An 18,030-nucleotide genomic window follows, 5' to 3' on the forward strand; every position below is an offset into this window, starting at 1 on the left:
GGAATAATGACCTTAACTGGTTGCTACACAGAAACCCTCTTTGACTGGTGTGGTCAATAGCAAACAGTCATCGTCACCTGTGGTTTGTATGGAAGATGTTGACTTGTCTACAAACACTCTCCAACTGCTCGCCAAGAAAGTACAATTCAAACAAGAAATGGAGAGCGTTCGCCTTCAACGTAAAACTAATAACTAACAAACTAAAGAAGGCTGGAAAAACTAATCAGGAAGGCTGGCTCTGTGGTCGGCATGAAGCTGGACACTCTGGTGACAGTGGCAGAGAAAAGGACACTAAAGAAACTGCTGGACATTATGGACAATGCCAGGCATCCTCTGCACACGGCCATAAACAACCAGAGGAGTCTGTTCAGTGACAGGTTGCTTCTCACAAAGACAAGAACCAACAGACTTAAAAACTCCTTTGTCCCACACGCCATCAGACTGTTTAACTCCTCTCTGGAGGGGAGAGGGAGGGAGACAGGGGGACAAAGGAGGGGGGAACAACTGAGCTGTAGTGCCTCTTCACTGTGGAATACTTTTTGTTAATATCCAACGATGCAATAGTCTCACAATACTTGAAATGTGCAATTCCCTTGTATTCTTATTCCAATTTATTCTATTTTCCTTTTGTACTCTGTATTTATATATGTGTATATATGGTATATTTCTGCTCACATTCTGTAACTTCTGTCGGTGCTGTGCTATTGGAAACCAAATTTCCCAGAGGAACCCACCCGAGGGATTAATAAAGTTTCATCTAATCTAATCTAACATGATCCAGAGGACACAGCTTTTACTTTGAAGGTCACACTCTCCATTTCCTGTTTGAGTTGTACTTTTCACAGTTTCACTAACACTTGGTGAGTAGTTTGCAAGTATTTGCAGACAAGACGTAAAAGCACAGCAACCTGTCAACAGCCAGTTTAACTCTACTGATACCCAGCAACCAGTGGTTGCCAGGGTCACTGACTGGTCTGTAGGTTTAAGTGGATGCAGTTTTAACAATTATTTTCACAGCAACTGTTTTTGGCTTCTGTAGAAACCCTTTCATTATCCAATTGAGCTCCGTAGAATCTTCTACAAATGTTTCAGAGGAAGCTGATTGATCATTCACCTGCGCTTTTGTGCACATTGATTTATTATCGGGAAAAGAAGCTAACGTGCTGCATGTCTGTACACGCTCTGTAAGGACCTCCCTGAAAATTAAAAACTGTTTGAGAATATATGAATGTTCACTGACTGAAAACTGAATCTGTGGTTACAGCAGTCACATCTGCCATTTACCGATGCGTGCAGTAAGGTCTGTACTGGTACCAGTGCTCCATCACTGCTGAATGCTGACCCACTAAGCCATCTCACAATCTCCTACAAAACGCTGGACCCTTGTTTTCAGATATGCGGGAGTTAAAATTCTCCTCTAATCCAGCTGCTAACTATTTGGAGTCGAGTAGATGAATGTTGTGGGTTTGCAGCCCTTCTCTAGAAAGGGGAAACAGGAAACCGGTGTTGAGACTCACTGCTTCTGTTTTTTTTTTAAATAATCTACTCATCATTGGAAGGAGGATCCATTTTAATCAGGTCATGTGTGCACTGGGAACCTGTTTCTGTGTGGGTCTCAGAAGGAAAAGCTCACTGTGCAATTAGGAAGCAGCCAGCCTGGTGGAAGCATGGAGGACCTGGAGAGGAGGAACATTCCCAGGAGGAAGGTCTCTCCCCGCTAACGCTGGGCCTTGTGTTAGCGGAGTGTTACATTGGTTGAAAAACTTTTCTTAACAAGATGCAAGACTGATGATGTCATTCCTCTGAGTGACCCACCTTTTCCCGTTTATAACCAAGCTGATCTGATAACTCCGTGGTGTCCTGGGCTTCCCACTCCCAGCCCACTAATCCACTTGTAAAAGATCAATTCTTGTGTAGCATAACTCCAGTGTGAGAGGAGTGGTTTTCTTCTGGTCACTGTTAGAACTTATTTCCTTCTTATATCAAGGCAGATTTTTGCAGATGGCCTCCTCGCCTCGATCCTGGTTCTGACGGAGGTTTTCCTTCCCACTGTTGACACGTGGAGGGTCAGTTTTCTCTGCATTACTGTAGGGTCTGAACTGATTTGAATATTTAGGCTCTAACAGACAGATCTCTGATGAATAAATACAAGGACAGCAGTGGTCCACACTTATAATGCAAAGAAACAAAGGTCAAAATAAACGGTTCAGCATAACTGATTTCAAACACCTGATGTTGTTGCCGTCTGTAATCTGGTGACATCCAGGTGAGATCGTACTGAACACAGCCTGAAAACTAAAAGACCCAAACTACCGCTCGAGTTTTATTGTAGTTCAGTGATGAGTCCATGTGTTCATTTTTATTTCTGCTTCAGACTCTCTGCTGTTCTTCTTCCTCCCTCTGCCCGGATCATCTGTTAAATCTTCTCTAGTTCAACAACTTCGTCCTTAAAAACTTTTTGCTTGAACTTTGTGCTGCATACTGTAGACATGGATGTCAAACACACAGTACCAGACCAGCACAGGGCCTCATCTGGCCGACTGGAAGCTGCCAAAAAACTAAAATTCCAAAGAAGGCGATAAAGTTCGGTTAGTTTAAAATCGTCTTACTGACAAAGATGATAGCCTGCCATACACTAAAGTAAAAGACAAGTCATTATATGATAGAGTTCATTGGTTTGTTTTTTATTGACAATATTTCATTAAATAATAAAGCCTCTATTTTTTGCAGCTCCTCCACAGTATTATAAAAGAAATTGAGAGAAGTTGTGTTTTGGGCAACGAGCTGACTGGGATTTTTCTGTAGTTTTACAAACTTCATCCTTAATCTTTTTTTACAGGTTATTAAGCCAGATTAGATCAAATTGGGCTTCATGTGGCCCACAGTGTAAAACAAGTTTGATGTCCTGCTACAGACTGAATATTCAGGACAGTCACATCCACGCCCGCTGCTTTCTGATCTCCACATTTTTAAGATTTGTTGTTTTGGAGAATGCAAAGACAAACACCAGCTGATTAGTGATGAGCAACAGAATTACAAAATGCAAGAATTTCACCGACTGAAACTGAAGCAGACGTCTCAGTCGGTCTCTTCTGCAGAGCCAGCTGTACGTCACCTATTTAAAAGATAAATATTTATTTCTGCTGTAAAGTTAAATATTTTAACATGTTAACGTTTAACGAGCAATTTTTTTTACTCATTTATAGATTTTATTTTATTGACCTGGTTCTGTTGGATGTTTCTTGAATTTCTTGTTTTGTTTGTTCTTTGCTTTCATTCATTTTGGATTTTTTGGTCCATCAACTCTACTTGTGGCTGACATTATTTTACATCTATACCACTTAAAAAGCCGCAGTAGGTGTTTTGTTCTGGTACAGCAGCAGTTTGGAAAACTGAGTGGACACCAGAATAAACTATAATCACACGGAGAATGAAAACCAGTATAAGCAAAGAAGTTTGGTGTTAGTGGAATAAACTCTTGCAGAAGAGAGAATCACTTCTTCGTGCAAAGGCCACGACGGCTGACGAGAAATTTAGCAGAGATGTTTGACTGCCTGGAACATTCATCAAGCATTGATTCAGTGCTGATGTGTGACTGAGCCTTTAAGGTGATGGTTAAGGTGGAAGCTCGGTCTTTATTTTCCAGAAAATGGAAGAGTAATAATACTGCTCAAGACAGTTTATTAATATTGTTTATCAACTCAACTCTATTCACTGGTTTATGTCAAGGAGAAAATCGAGTAAAGGTTTCAACAGTCCCTGGGAATGCAAAGTTTAAAGAAAGCAGGATTTTGAACTACATTAAATAAGATTTACAGCACCTGCCAACAACCGGCTGGAAATGCAGACATTCAGACGTTTAAATCTTTGTAGCTGGGATTTAAATCCACAATAACTCCATAGGAAACATCTAAATACTGGGCACGACTGATGTCGCCACTGCGCTGTTATCTAAATTAAATCTGGGCAGAAGAATAGTTGATAGTAGACGTCTAACAGGAAGGCTCAAGTTCTCCCCTGTTTAAGCTGCAGCTGTGCTGCTGATGCCTCCCAGTTCCACCTTTTAAATGACAGGTAAAGGTGAGAACCACCCCACAGCGAAAACACTGTGGGCACCGTCTCTACAGCGTTAACGTGCCCTGACACAGGAAGTAAAGCCTTCCTTTTTGTAACTTCCTAACCTTTGCATCTAAAGTGGGAATCAGTGGAATAATCAGAAAGCTCATTATTCCACAGAGACGGTCACTTCTGATTGAACAACTTCAATCATGTGTTGGTTTTTCTCAGTCTTAAAAAGGCATCTGACACATTAAACCATGACATGAACTTTCTAAGCTTACTGCAGGATTTTATTAGAAAAAAATAAGTTTAAATCTTATCTAATTGGGAAGCGTGATGTTGTTCTCCAATAATGAAAAGTAACCTCTGACAGGTGTTCCACAGGGTTCTGTCCTCAGCCCACTTCTGCTTGTTATAAGCAGTTATAAATATAAATGGACTACAGCCACGTCCTGGTGCAGGTTTACAGAGGGGACACCCAGCATTTAGAAAACAGACTTTAAGGAGCTTGGAAAGAAAAGTGACTGGATTTCTTAAAGTTTCTTGAAGTTGATCTTTGCTCAGCGGCGGCCTTCTTTTCTTGTATCGTGAGGTTAGATGGAGGAACTTTTGTAGTGGAGAGGGTGGGTGAAACCTTCACCCTGATTCGCTGCTTCGGGTTGTTACTTTATTAATCCTTATGGCGGTTTCCGTGGCTGTGATGTCATCCACTACGGGCAGCTGTTGTGGAGAAATGGCAAAAACTGAGTCGTTTGGCTGGCATCTCCTGTTCAGCTTCAGTGAGAGTCCTGCCTGAAAAGTTCGTCACCCATTTTTCCTGACTGTCCTCGGCTGTGACGTCTTCCTGTTCTTGTTTGTATTGTCTAGACTGGGAAATATAAGTTTGTGTTAGGGAAGTATGGAATTTTTGGAGTTGTCTTTCTTTTCCTTAAATGTGAGCTTAGCCTTGTCCACAAACCCAAAAATGTCTTCTAACATAGGAGAGAGTATGGGTTTGAGTTCCTGCAGAATCTGATCTTGTTGTGGAGTGCATCTATAGTGACCCGCCCCATCCTTCCACCTAGAAGTTGGTTTTGTGCTCTCCACAGAAACAACGCCATTCTGTGTCGCCTCACCGTGGATCCAAGGTGCAAACTCTTGGAAATAAGTCTGCTTTGTGTGCATCTTAGGTGGAAACGGAGATGGTTTCTATAATCCGCTAGTTTCCTTGATTCCTTTTCATACTCCAGTCGAAGGGTGTTCCTCCCTAAGTGCAAGGCACGGTACTCTAAAGAGCCTGGAAAGAAAAGCGACTGGACTTCTTAACGTTTTGTGAAACTTTGCTTTTCTCCGTCCTTAAAACAGGCAAATAAGTTAAAGATTCACGTGTGAGCCACAGCACAAGTTACAGAGCTACAATATCTGATTTATGTTAGTTTCAGGAAGCACACAAAGAAGGTGCCCCAGGCTGCAAAAGTACATTTATAAAGATATAAGAGACTCTGTCAGCTCACATTTGTTTTTCCATTTACATTATGATGCGGTGTCACGGTCACCTGCAGCAGTTAATCCTCCTGTAATGGTTTACAGTCAGGAAACTTTGGATACTGTTGGGTTGCACATTTGCAATTTTATAGCTTTGTTCAATAAAAGGCGGAGCTTCTATTGAAAACTGCACGGCTGCTTAGACCCTGACTGGGTTAAAGGGAACCAGTTTGTGAATCAGTCGTTAATACCTGCTGCCTCCTGTTTTAGGTACTTTATTATGCTGCACGCTCTGGGTGTGTTGTTTGTGTCTACAGTGAAGTTTATCTGATTTTGTGCATGAATGCATTCTGTAAGCAGGTTACACAGATTACCAAAAGAGAACTGTTTGTTTTTAATGAGGGAAAGAGATTCAGTTCATCTATTGGTCAATTACAGCTAAAGTTTCATCAGCAGCAGCAAAATTCAGCAGTAACCCCAACAAAACAGGTTCCTTCTGCTCAACAATTTATCCTAATTTACTACAGACATGAAGCACCTGTCCCACCTGTCCCCAGGTGTTGCTCCTCTGGTGTTTCAGGAACCTGAAAAGGAGCCAGTCTGAGTTTAAGAGCGCCGTGACTCTTGAGCCTGGCTCTGGAGATCAGATGCAGGGTTAGTGTTCTCCTCTCATGTCCACACAGGAAGCAGAATTATCAAACTGCAGATCGTGTCCTTGCACCACGTAGTGTATCATCTCCTGTAAATGCGCTCGGTCACTCTGGGTTTGTGTGGAAATGTTCACGGCGGTTGTGAGACTACAGCAGCTCAGCACCTTTAGAAATGCTGATTATTACAGTGTGGAAAACTTTTAGAATTTGACACAAATAAAACTAGAAAAAGGGAAAACAACAAAACAGGATTTAGGCACATAAATAAAATTGAGCTCTGGGCCTAAATCTGCGTGTGCTCGAGTCACCAGTGGAAAGCAGCTTTTGTGTGCAGCAAACAGGAACACCCACCAGAAAGACTCCCGACTGATGAGAAGCTCCTCGCACTGCTCAAACCTGTCCTTTCTCCCTCTGGGTTTCAGAAGTGCGAGGCGGGATGATGTCGGTGGTGATGGTGGGCCAGCTGCCCGCTGCTGGCCTTGTCTCTCAGCATGGTTAGTGCAGTGTTGGAGAAATCCCTCAGGATGTCCACGGTCTCCCGCTGGAGCTGCAGGGACTCCTGCACGAACTCATGCTGGCTCTCCACGAGCAGCTGGACCGATTGAGCCAACGTCTCCAGAGACTGAGACACCGAGGTCAGGAGCATCCTGCTGGCCCGCTGCTGCTGCAGGCTTTGAGACGCCACCTGGGCGACCTGCTCGTGTGCCCTGCGTGAGGACGCTCCAGCTGGGAGAGGGTCCGATAGGCTTGAGCCTGAGGTGGGAGCACTGCGTGGAAAGATGGAGGAGGAGGGAGGAGGCTGGCTTCGAGAAGAAGAAGAAATAGTGGCAGAGGTGACTGTTGAGAAAGCGGAGGAAGCTGCAGGTGGTGGAATTGAGGTAGAAGGTCGAGGGTGAGAGGAAGCACCATTGGCTGCAGCAGGTGCAGAGGAAGATGATGGAGGAGAGAATGAAGAGGGAGCAGGGAGGACGGAGCCAGGTCTGTTGGAGGTGCTGGGGGACCGTGATGGTGGGGGGACAGCAGAGGATGAAGCAGCTTCTGAATCAGAAGCCAAAGGAAAGCCAGAGGACGTGGAAGCCACTGAGGAGGAGGAAGGTCCGGGTGGAGGTCTGCTGGAGGAGGAGGAGTTCTGGATGGTTTGGCTCTGGCCGTTGCTGCTTCGGGAGTACGTGTAGACGGGTTTCACCCTCATCAGGGCGTTATCGGGCAGAGGATCGAGGGAGGTGGGGGGTGGCCGGACGGAGGAAGGGTAGGAGAACATGGAGTCGTCGTTTTCATCAAAATCCATCATGTGTTCTGTGAAGGACAAACGCCACAGGAGGATCAGTTTATTCTTTAAAGGAGCAGCACTGAAACATGCACGGTGATGCAAACTCTCATTACTGTCATTGATGCTGTCACCAGATTAAAACGAGGACAGAAGAAACCGCACCGTTGAGATGTTTCCATCGTGTTTCTACACGCAGTAAACCATCTTTGTTTCTCCACATTTTACAGGAATTTCTTAGAAACGCACAAATCTAGAAGATGAATGTTCAGGGTTTTCATTTCTTATTCCTCACTTCACTGCCTCCATCAGATTATGGCCGAGGCTCAGGTATGACATTCATGCTTGTGCCAAATGAAAGCAGGAAGTTTACAGGACCTCACAACATTTTCAAACACCCACGTCATGCCTGATTCATATTCATTTAATGCACATTATGTATGATTTTTAACACTTGCAGCCAAACGTTGGACTGCATGGTTTAAAAAATAAGTATCAACAGTGTCCTTACCTCCATCGTCACACAGGTCAAAGTCAGACGAGGAGTGGAAAGGATCTCCTGCAAAAACATGAGAACGTCATGAAAATGTCCAAGAAGGCCTCAAGAAGGCTTTGACATCTGAACTGGATATAAGAACTTTTTTTTTTCTTCTTAAACAATCGATTTGTACGTCGGTGACGATGGGAGATCAGTCTCACAACCAGCCGTTTCATATTTATATTAAATGTAAAACAGGACCCTGAAGCTCCATGGTTTACACCTCAGAGTCTGGTCCAAATAACCCTCGATCGAGCTGCCTGAGCTTTTTCTTTACTCACCGCCAAGTTCTTTTTCAGGTGAGGAGAGAGGTGAAATTTCAAAAGAGGGTCCTCCTGATAAAGTGTGAGTGCCGTCTGTCAGACTGAGGTAGGAGTAGGGGGAACTGTTGGAGGGTAGCCCTTTACTGCACATCTTTGAGAAGTCGTCGTCTTCTCCCAGGTCCAGGTCGCTGTCGCCGTCTGAAAACCAACACATGAAATCTGAGTAAATTCTGATACTCTGACTCGACGGATCCTCATAGATATATCTGATGCCTTTTTTTAAATATCACTGTAACCTCCTCTCTCAGTTTTACACTGACCACGCTAACAATGCAGCACCATCCTGCAAAGTGAAATGCCTTTGAGAGGCAGCGGACAGAGCGCATCTGCTGATTGGCTGCCAGTAATGTGATCAGCTTCCAGCTGCAGCAGCAAAGAATACATCAGACAGATTACTCAGTTTGTGCATGCAGTGTTTTCCTTAGCCTCTAGGGGCGGTGCTGAGTACAACGCTTCTCTAGACTTTTAGCACTTGACCCAGGAAGTACACAGCCCCCGGCAGGCTGATAAAAACACTTTCTAACCACAGTTTGTGTACACAGCACATTAAATCTGTAATAAAATAAACAACAGAACACACACACTAAAGCCACAGCAATATGAAATATACACCAGTGTCAGTGATGCACGACGCTGTAACTCGAGTCAGTTGTAAAATCAGCTGTACGAATTTAGACCAGTTTTTACAGCCACCTAGCAGGATGCAGAGCATCTCTGCTGCCAGAAGGTGGCATTAATGCGCCGTGAAGCTGTCGAACAACAGATCACCTCACTAGCAGGTGCTGGGTCACCGACAGCTGAGTGGCACAGTGAGAAAAACCAGGAGAAACCTGTGAAGTCGAGACAAATTTCTGAAAAACAAACAAAAATGAGGTCTGGTTGAAACGCCAACGCGTGCAGTGACATGACGGCAGCTTGGGGTGAGACTAATCTCTGAAGAACATCAGCCTTTTATGAGGTAAAAAGGACAATTACATTAAAGAATTTATAAAGCAGTGAAGTGAAACTAAACTAACACGTGTTTTCATCACGGGCTGGATGGCATCATCTTGTTTCCTTTCCTAAAGGATGGGTTTTAGTGCATCCGTTGCGAAAGGAGGCAGCAGTGAAGCGCCTTTCCTTCGGATTTGGAGAGTTGAACAGCTCTTATTGTGGCTGAAACTCTGATACTTCTGGGTCACTTCACTCACTTAGAAACCTTCCCAAGAAAGAAAATGGACAATCTGATTAAACCCCGAGTTGCTCTATGCCTCGCCTCACCTCCTCTAGGACTCATCATCAGTATCTTATGGACCATCCTCTCCACGGGGCCCAGTTTCTTCTTCCTCAGGGTTGTGCCGTTGGGACCCCGCAGCGCTGCAATGCGTCGCTTCCCATCACATTTGAGGTCTGCCCATTTCTTCATGATCTGACGCACCTGAGTGGAAACGAAACCTTTGAGGAGTGCTGAGTGACATATCCCATCCATCACACTGCCTGCAACTGCTGCAAGTTCTTAAACTACTGTCGACAATCCGCCGGTCGTTTATGAAGCACAAACGATAAAAAAAATAAATCTATCGCATCCTGAAGTGAAGACTTTCAGCTTATGTGATTGTTAAGTTTGGTATGAGTATAACTGCAAAGGTTGTATACAGCCTTTGTGTTCAAACAGCAGAGGGCAGCATGGTGTGGCAGGACTGAATGGCCTTAGCTATTAATTCGCTCATCTGGGAGAACTGATTCTTTTTACATGACTTTGAATAAATTAATAACGTAATGCAGAAAAACAAAACGTTGAAGGACAGATCAGGGCTTCTCTGAACCGTGCCAACTTCACAAATCATCTTTCGAAGGACTTTCTGGAGCTGAGAATGATGTAAAACAAACCTCTCTGTGATTCTCTCCCAGACCGTTGATCTGATTGGTGATCTCGACCCACGTCTGTTTCTTCGTTTCAGCCGACACACCTTGGTTAAACTTCCCTACAGAGAGAACGAATCAGTCTCAAGTATTAAATCACAGCAGCGCTGTAAAAGGTGACCCACGTGCTCCCTCTGCTGGTAAGGATCTTTAAAAGCACAGTGCACTAAAAACAGAGAGAGGGCAGACTGACCAGTAAAACATCCTGTAATTCACAATAAAATCAAATGTTATGTTTGACATCTGACTGATTGTATCAGTGGTGTCAGGGGTTCCTGAACTAAACAATATTAAAAAATGTCCCTCGGATGTGTTTTAACTGCCCAAACGCCGTGATGACAAAAACAAAAGGATGGAGGGATTCTGACTGCAGCCTCTCTGAGCAGGACGACAGAGCAGCATCAGAAGCAGCTCTCCACCTGCTGCCAGTCGGCTGGAGTGCATTTTGCAGCAGAATACAGATCACTGTCACCAAATGCAGCCCAAGGTGGCGAAGCTGGCATCCATCGGCCTATGTGATGAGAGATTTGAGGAGCTCAACACTCGCATGATAAACACGACCAACAGGACGGTCAGTAGGTCGTACCAGAATGGCCTCAACGACACACGTTTTATTACAAACAGCTCCTCAAAGACTTTCCTCCTAAATAGAAAAGAACTAATCTACTTTTTTATTCCTACTCACTGAGGATGATGTATCTGTTCCTCTTCACCGCCTCCAGCAGCAGCTTGACCTCAGTGAAGGAGAACCTCGGTTTGGCTTTCAATGCTCCTTTTACTCCTCCCACCCTCAGTTCCTCATCGTCCTCACGCCACGTGGCTGACATGGCTCCACCGCTGCCTCGGACGGCCCACTAAAACAGAGACCGAGTCCAAATTCACCGCCCTCCACGACTAGCTGATCCTGATCCAGCTGCCAGTCGGGACTAGACACGCCTGGCTGACTGCACAGGACCTGCAGAAAAAACACAAAGGAAAAAACGATGAAAGAAAAGAAATATGGAGGATAAAATGAATTATAAGCAGGCAGAAATAGCATCTCTGCTTCATAAGCATACAAAATATTTCACTCCGTTTAAAAACTATTCCTTATTATTGCCCTAAATAAGCTCCTTAATAAGCTTTTGTGCAGATCAAAGTTTATCTTTTCATTTTATACAAAATAACTTTAAATTTCAGCATAAACAGATGAGTACATTTTGACTAATGTGAGATTTAATCCATGTAAGATAATAACATCATTGAGTTACACTCAACAGTCTCATAACCCTCGCTCTTATTCTGAAAATTCAGTCATTGCTAATCAGCTAGGTGTGCTGCTTCCTGTCTCATGTTTTCCCATGCTGTGATGCAGGCCTGGGTCGGATGGACTCCATGACTCGATTTGACTGATCAGTTTGGGTCGATTTACACTGCAACCGAGCACCACCTAAATGTGCATGTGGTCATCAAAGTAACGTGGCTGAAAGTCTTGTGATGTCATGTTTATATGACACAAACACAAAAAGAGGATTTCGAGGTGATGCTACACCTGCTGCTCAGTCTCTGGCTTTCTGTCAGACTCGGGGACCAGAGTGTTGGATGTTGTGTGGCTATTTGTGGCCGAGATTCAAAAATGGCAGTTTTGATTTCTTTGAAGGAGACAATCTCATGACTCAGCGAGCAACGCCACAGCCTGGCCAGTCACCAGCATGCAGTCTGTCGACGTCACATTTTTGCAACTAGGGCTGGTTATCGTCAAGGATTTCCATGACCGATTCAATTCTGATTCACAAGGTGCCGATATGATTCAATTTGATTTTGACTCTGACAGTCAGAAATATTATAATTCTGATCATTTATCCGTACATCCATATTTTATATCTATGTATAAAAACAAGGCTGACACTGTGAGACTTCATCAGAGGTGTGAGCAGATGCCTTTGTGTCAAAGTAACTGAGGATAAAACACAAAAACATGAAGCAGATTTTCCTGTCCTGGCTTTTTATAGCAGAAAACCTTAAAATATTCTGCAGTAGAAAAAAAAACTGAAGAAAACCATGAATCAACATCTGAACATGACCTGATGCTGCTGAAGTGAAGCAGAGCAAAGTTACAGAGGTTTGATGAGAGACACAACTGAGGGTTTTGCAATTTGACATCATTTGTAAAAGTTTACATTTCTTTAGGATCGAACACAAACGAGGCTTCTTGTCGGAGGTCACGGGTGGCAGACAGCGCTGTACACAACGGTAGACTGGTGTGTAGTAAGCAAGCGAATAATCCAGAAAACAGATTTTTGATGCTAAACTGGTCTCTGAGTACAGAGAGAGAGAGAGAGCTGTGCAGGAAGTGTAATTTTATCGTGGTGGAAGCAAAACTGCCAAAGCAAGAGTGTATCCATGACGATGTTTCTAAATGTGAAGCGGTTTTGATCTTCTTTTGTTGCTGGTTCAGTGAATTGTGCGTGCCGTCGGGTTCACATCTTTATCGGATTACCTGCTTTTTAATCGTTTGCTGTTTTAGCTGTTGGTGGTTGTTGAAATAGTTTCGTTAGCTTTAACCTGAGTCGACTCAGGATTTAATGAATCCATATCGCATTATTCAAACTGAAATCGATTTGAATCGGAAAATCAATTTTTTAAACCCAACCCTACTTGCAACCCCCACTGAACAGGTACTAAAAAAGTAACCAGTACCAGGTACTACTACCTAATGGAAAAACCTAACAACCGAGTTAAGACGAGTAGATACGAGCGGAAAAGAGGCGTAACTACTTCTTGGATCACGGGAAGTGATAGCAGTCCCATTCCTCCAAGCTTTGTATGTTAATGGCCAGCCAAGTATATCTGCCCACTCAAGTTTAGAGTGAGCATTTAGAGCACTGGTACACCTAATACGTTCATATTACAAGCTACCAAGCTGTGGAGTGAGCAGTTTCTGTAGGAATCTGAGCAATATTGTTTTTTTTCCCCTATTGTGAGCTGTTGTTTCTTCTAAGTCTGTGAAACCATTAAATTTCTTCAGACAAAAGAAAAAAAATCAAAACATTTTTATTCACTGGACCAATTTTCTGGTCCCAGCGGCACTAACTGATCCACTGAAACAAATATATTTGAAGTGATGAATATAGAATTTGGCATTTTCTTTTTACAAGTTGTGAGACAAAACTTTCTTCATACAGTTTCAGAAATATTTCATGCATGTTTCAAGTATGTTCCCAATTTTAAAAATGACTGCAGAAGCAGGTAGTCCAGTCATCCACTGGCACTTTTAAATGTACCTGCAGCTCACAATTTAAAGGTTACAAAATTATGTTCTCAAAAATCCTTCTACATACTTTAAAAAAAAAAAAAAATACAAATTTAGCGACTGCGACGAATTCATATAAAACTGGACTTCACAGATGTTATCACCTGAGCCACAGCTGTGCAGCTGAACCGAACCTACGTCTCCTCCTTTGACACACAAGACTTCTGAGAACTGGATTTTATGTTGTGAAAACTTAATTTTAATTAGCAACACAGACAAAAAGTGCTGCACGCGTAGCAGACTGTGGACTGTTTTCAGGGTGACTGAACCATAAACAGCCAGTGCAGATTTCAGGAAAACCACCTGCAGTGTTGGACAGGGGCCGCTTTCATGGCTGTGGACGAGAACATCTCGTTTTTCCTTCAGCTCGTGTCCCCATACTGCCCTCTCCTGGCTGGACTTTAACATACACGAACACTGATAGATGACTGTTTTCCTGTCTTTCAGAAATTATTCTTTTTCTACTTTCTGAGGAAACCTAAAGACACCCACACGTGTGTGTAGGAAATTCCTCTACATACACATGTATGTGTGTATCCATATATCAAGCAGTTACAAAGTAAGTAACCATGTCAGTGCAGCTTTTATTAGTTACTGTGTTTCTTTTAGTTAATCTGTTGAATTCTGTTTACGTCACGGCGCTGATTGGCTGGCTGTAAACATCCACGAGAGCGTACTAATGTTCCAGATCTCATTAAATACCTGATAAACATTGCGTTCTACCAGGCCACGTGACCCACGCGAACCAATCAGCTGCGACCGTGCTGTGTCTTTGTTGAGCTCGTGCCTGATGGTTCACACGGGGAGCTGCCCACCAGACTCCTCCGCGTCTGTTAGCTACGCGGGGCTGAACCGGTGCTGCGTGAAAACGACGAGACGTGCGAATCCTGCGAATTTCCGTAACCACGAGCCGGATTATCGCGAACATTACAAGCGGAGCTGTGCAGTGTCTTTGCGCTCCAACTGTCGGTGTCAGAGCTGGAGGAGACGCCTGCTAGCTCGGCGATACGCTTTTATTTCGCACTGTAGCACGTTCGTACGCTTTGCGCGAAAACGCCGCCCGTGCGGGCTGCTATTGCGGATTCCGCGTGACGTGCAGTGTTTTTTAAAAGGCCGCATATGCTGTAAATAATTACCAGGCAAATGGCGCTGTTCTCCCCTCCTTCCTTCGTGGTTCTCCCGAAAGTTCGGAGTGACGAGAACAAGCGAATTGCGCAGACTCTATTCACGCAGCGCGTGTGGTTTTTTTCCTCCTTCTTCCTCGAACGCGCAACATTTTCAGGCCGCTGCGCGCCCCCATGTGCCGCAGAAGCGTATGCACCAGTCACTCCCATTCCCAACACACCAGTCACCAAACTCACGAAGTCTGCACGTTCAGCCACACGGTGAATATTTAATGACTACCATCACCCTCCCAGCCCCTCCTCCCGCCTCACATAATTAATTAGTCCCAAAATCACGTACGCTATATTCCTGCGCACTTTTTTTTTTATTCATTACGTTCACATTTCAACAGTTCATCGTAGCAAACACACACAAGTGATCCTCAGCTGTAGTAGTTACCTTGTAGTTACGCACATGAAGGCCTTTTTAGGTCAACATAGGTCAGCATCATCTACACTTCTATGATTTGTACTATATTACTCATCAGTACATAATTAAACAAAAAACAGCTTCTACCCAATGGACGATTTCAAACCTAGCAGCTAATAAAAAGACAGCATAGTTTACTTAAGGATCTCCCTGATTGGCTAACATTACAAACACAGACATCAAGTACAAATCATTTAGGATATGGTGACTTTTGGCATTGTCAGCAAACCTTTGATGTGCACGACTGAGAGACAGGGTCGTAAAATCAGCAACAACGTCACTTGGTGTCACCACCATTTTCTATCAACATGGAGACAGAAGGAAGATGGGAGAGGCCAGGAAGAATGCATGTTCCGCTTGCGTCCGCTTGGTGTCGCCAGAGATCCTCCATTGTGGGGAAATACGTATTTCCTTCTTCTGGGCAATACCCGACTGGGCCGACAGAGGGCGCCGTCACATACGTGTTTCATCCACAGTGGCAGATTTTGGAGAAAGTGGAATTACAGGGTTGTGTAATTTGGGACTGGACTGGTTGCTTTTCAGAACATTTTGCTGCACAGATGCCGTTATTCCCCTGTCCGTCCGGCAGATGGAAAAGGCGACGTATGGGCTCATGTTTCATAACACCACAGCAGGGACAGCCGCTCTTCACACAAATTGACGTATTTGTGTGATTGTGCTCTCTACTGCTACTGCTGGCAGTGATGGTGCTGCTGGAGTGACCCATTTTTTCCCCACAGGGTCCATTAAAGGTTCCCAAGAGCTAAAGGAGGCCACGCTGAGGGGTAAAACAGAGCGTACATTGCATTGCAAACTGACTTATAATAATCATAGGTCACATTTTATACAAATAAACAAAACTACGACTTTCTATTATGATATCTGGGGAACGAACAGGAATGTTAAAATACGGGTTACGGAATAAAGAGCTCCACTTTAAACCCCTTACGGCCTCTAGATGAGTTTTACAGCACATTTCACTGTCAAAAGTGAGTAATGGGAGGTTTAAAATAACAGGGTCAGCATATTGGCACAGCACGCAAAAGCACAGTTTAATAGAAAAAGACTGGAAGAGCACTTCTATCGTTTCATGAGGTTGGTAGCCTTCTGGTTGGCAGCGCTGATTCGGGTAACGTTGAGATTAGCCTGCAGAGGATGGGAAAAAAGAAAGAACAAGGAAGTGTTAACAAGAATGTGGTAGGCAGGCACAAACAGCTGTGCTCTCCATCTATCTTTCACTTTCAGGTTTGCTTAATTGCACTGGTTAATCAAAGGAAGGCTGTAGAGCTCGGCAAGCTCTACAGTCCAACAACACACAGTAGGGTGAATATAATCAAACACCTCCTGCTCAGAAGGAACTGTTCATAGATAAGAATTCTTAGCTTTAGTGCTGTTAGCACAAGTTCCTGTGCTGCTTTCATCTCTGACTCAAAGGGAAGAGCACAAACTGCTTCTGTCAGGTAAGAAGCCACATTATTGATTTCATTCTTCTCCCTCTCTGGGCACAAGCCTGAGATGAACTGCCATAATTCCTCTTTTCTCTCCTCACTAAGATCCCAGATGGATCCGTGTGAAACTCACGGAACTCCGTCTGACTAAAGGATCTGGAAACAGCTCTCCCCCCCTTACCTACCTCTCAGCTGGTCTACTGCAACTCTGTATATAAGATTGCCTAATTCCACTCTCACTCTCTATTTCACATAGTTCAGTGTACAGCAGCTTGACTTTTAACTGACAGCACGTCACTCCTGTTTATGGCTGCTCAGGTCTGTTAACTGCCTATTTTGCCTCCATCATTATCCCAACAACTTCTGGGAATTCTCCCCTAACGGTGACCAGGCCACGCTCTCATTGCTTCCAGACTGTGGAATAGTCTGCCCTCCTACATAAGAACCTGTGAAATCAACTTTGAAGATGAACCTATTTTCAGTTGCTTTTATTCAAGTATAGTCTTGAGAAGCTATTGCTCGTTTGTTTGACTGTTTACCATTGTTAGTGCTTCTTCTCTGTATAACGCTGTCTTTTACATGAGCTCCATGCTATTTTTTTAACTGGGTTCTTGGAGAACTGGATGCAAAACCAGATACAGGAGTCTGAGGTTTGCTGGCATGTTCTAGGTGTGGCTGTTTTCACAGAGTTTCACCGGTCTAGAACATGTCAAAGGAAAAGCTTTTATGTAAAGTCCTCCAGTTTTGTAAAATGTGTCTATTCATCATGTGGCTAAAACAAAATCCAACTCTAACCCTGACCTGGTGGGAGTTAAGCGCTTAATGTCTTCCTTGGCCTCCTACTCTTCCGAATCCCTACCTGAGTTTACTACAAGGTGCTTTGAGAATCTTGTAAAAGTAATCATCGACTATTTACTCTTTATCTGGCTTTATTTGAGCGATATAGTAAAGAGTGACATGAAAGCAGAGGGGAAGGCATGCGGCAAAGGCTACAGGTCGGATTCAAACCCGGCATATGGTTGCACGTTCATCCCAGCGAGCTAAACCAGCGCCCTTAAATTGTTACATTTAACAGAGTCTGGTGAAATGAATTTTATTTGATTAGTACACACTGAGGTGTACATGCAGAACAGGACGGCGGTACCTTTCCCTGTATGCGGTCGATTTGGGAATTCTGTGTTTCCAGCTCGTTGCCAATGTCCAGGGCCATGCTCTTCAGATTTCCGACGATGCTGCCCACATGTGCCAGGTTCTCCTCCATCTCGTCCTCGCGGGCGTCGCCGGTCGCCCTGACACGGGCAGGAATAAAGCAGGAAAACATTAATGCTGCAAAGATGTGTGCAAGTTTTTGTGTTTGTGTTTGACCAGCTGCCTGTGTGTGATGGCTTAAGTATTAGATGTCAGTTTGCTGTAAAGAAGAGCAAACACACACACACACACACACACACACACACACACACACACACACACACACACACACACACACACACACAC

At 44.0% G+C, this 18,030-nt stretch overlaps 2 protein-coding genes across 5 annotated transcripts in view; both read right to left on the reverse strand.

Moving 5' to 3' along the window:
* Positions 1-756: 756 nt before the first annotated feature.
* zgc:113149 (uncharacterized protein LOC541363 homolog) lies at positions 757-11,032 on the reverse strand. 2 transcript variants are annotated; one of them, XM_042223909.1, is made up of 6 exons: positions 10,889-11,005; positions 10,171-10,714; positions 9,562-9,718; positions 8,260-8,439; positions 7,952-7,999; positions 757-7,469 (listed from the first exon to the last, which is right to left on the reverse strand). In XM_042223909.1, the coding sequence occupies exons 3-6, from the start codon at positions 9,704-9,706 to the stop codon at positions 6,592-6,594; spliced, it is 1,251 nt and encodes a 416-aa protein (XP_042079843.1). In that variant the 5' UTR covers positions 9,707-9,718; positions 10,171-10,714; positions 10,889-11,005; the 3' UTR covers positions 757-6,591. The 2 variants fall into 2 exon arrangements, with proteins under 2 accessions (XP_042079843.1, XP_042079842.1); XM_042223908.1 differs by having other exon boundaries at positions 10,171-11,032.
* The window catches only part of zgc:101731 (SNARE_SNAP25N and SNARE_SNAP23C domain-containing protein), a 20,365-nt gene continuing 13,356 nt past the window's right edge, over positions 11,022-18,030 (reverse strand). For all 3 annotated transcript variants that reach the window (XM_042223911.1, XM_042223912.1, XM_042223910.1), the window contains exons 7-9: positions 17,681-17,825; positions 14,632-16,234; positions 11,022-11,158 (exon numbers count right to left, since the gene is read on the reverse strand). In XM_042223911.1, coding sequence (XP_042079845.1) covers positions 16,169-16,234; positions 17,681-17,825 — 211 coding nt within the window. In that variant the 3' untranslated portion in view covers positions 11,022-11,158; positions 14,632-16,168. The remainder of the gene's footprint in view (positions 11,159-14,631; positions 16,235-17,680; positions 17,826-18,030) is intronic.

Source organism: Haplochromis burtoni, unplaced genomic scaffold (genome assembly GCF_018398535.1).
Source record: "Haplochromis burtoni strain Fernald_Lab_line unplaced genomic scaffold, NCSU_Asbu1 Contig_123, whole genome shotgun sequence".
In the NCBI taxonomy this organism is placed as follows: Eukaryota; Metazoa; Chordata; class Actinopteri; order Cichliformes; family Cichlidae; genus Haplochromis; species Haplochromis burtoni.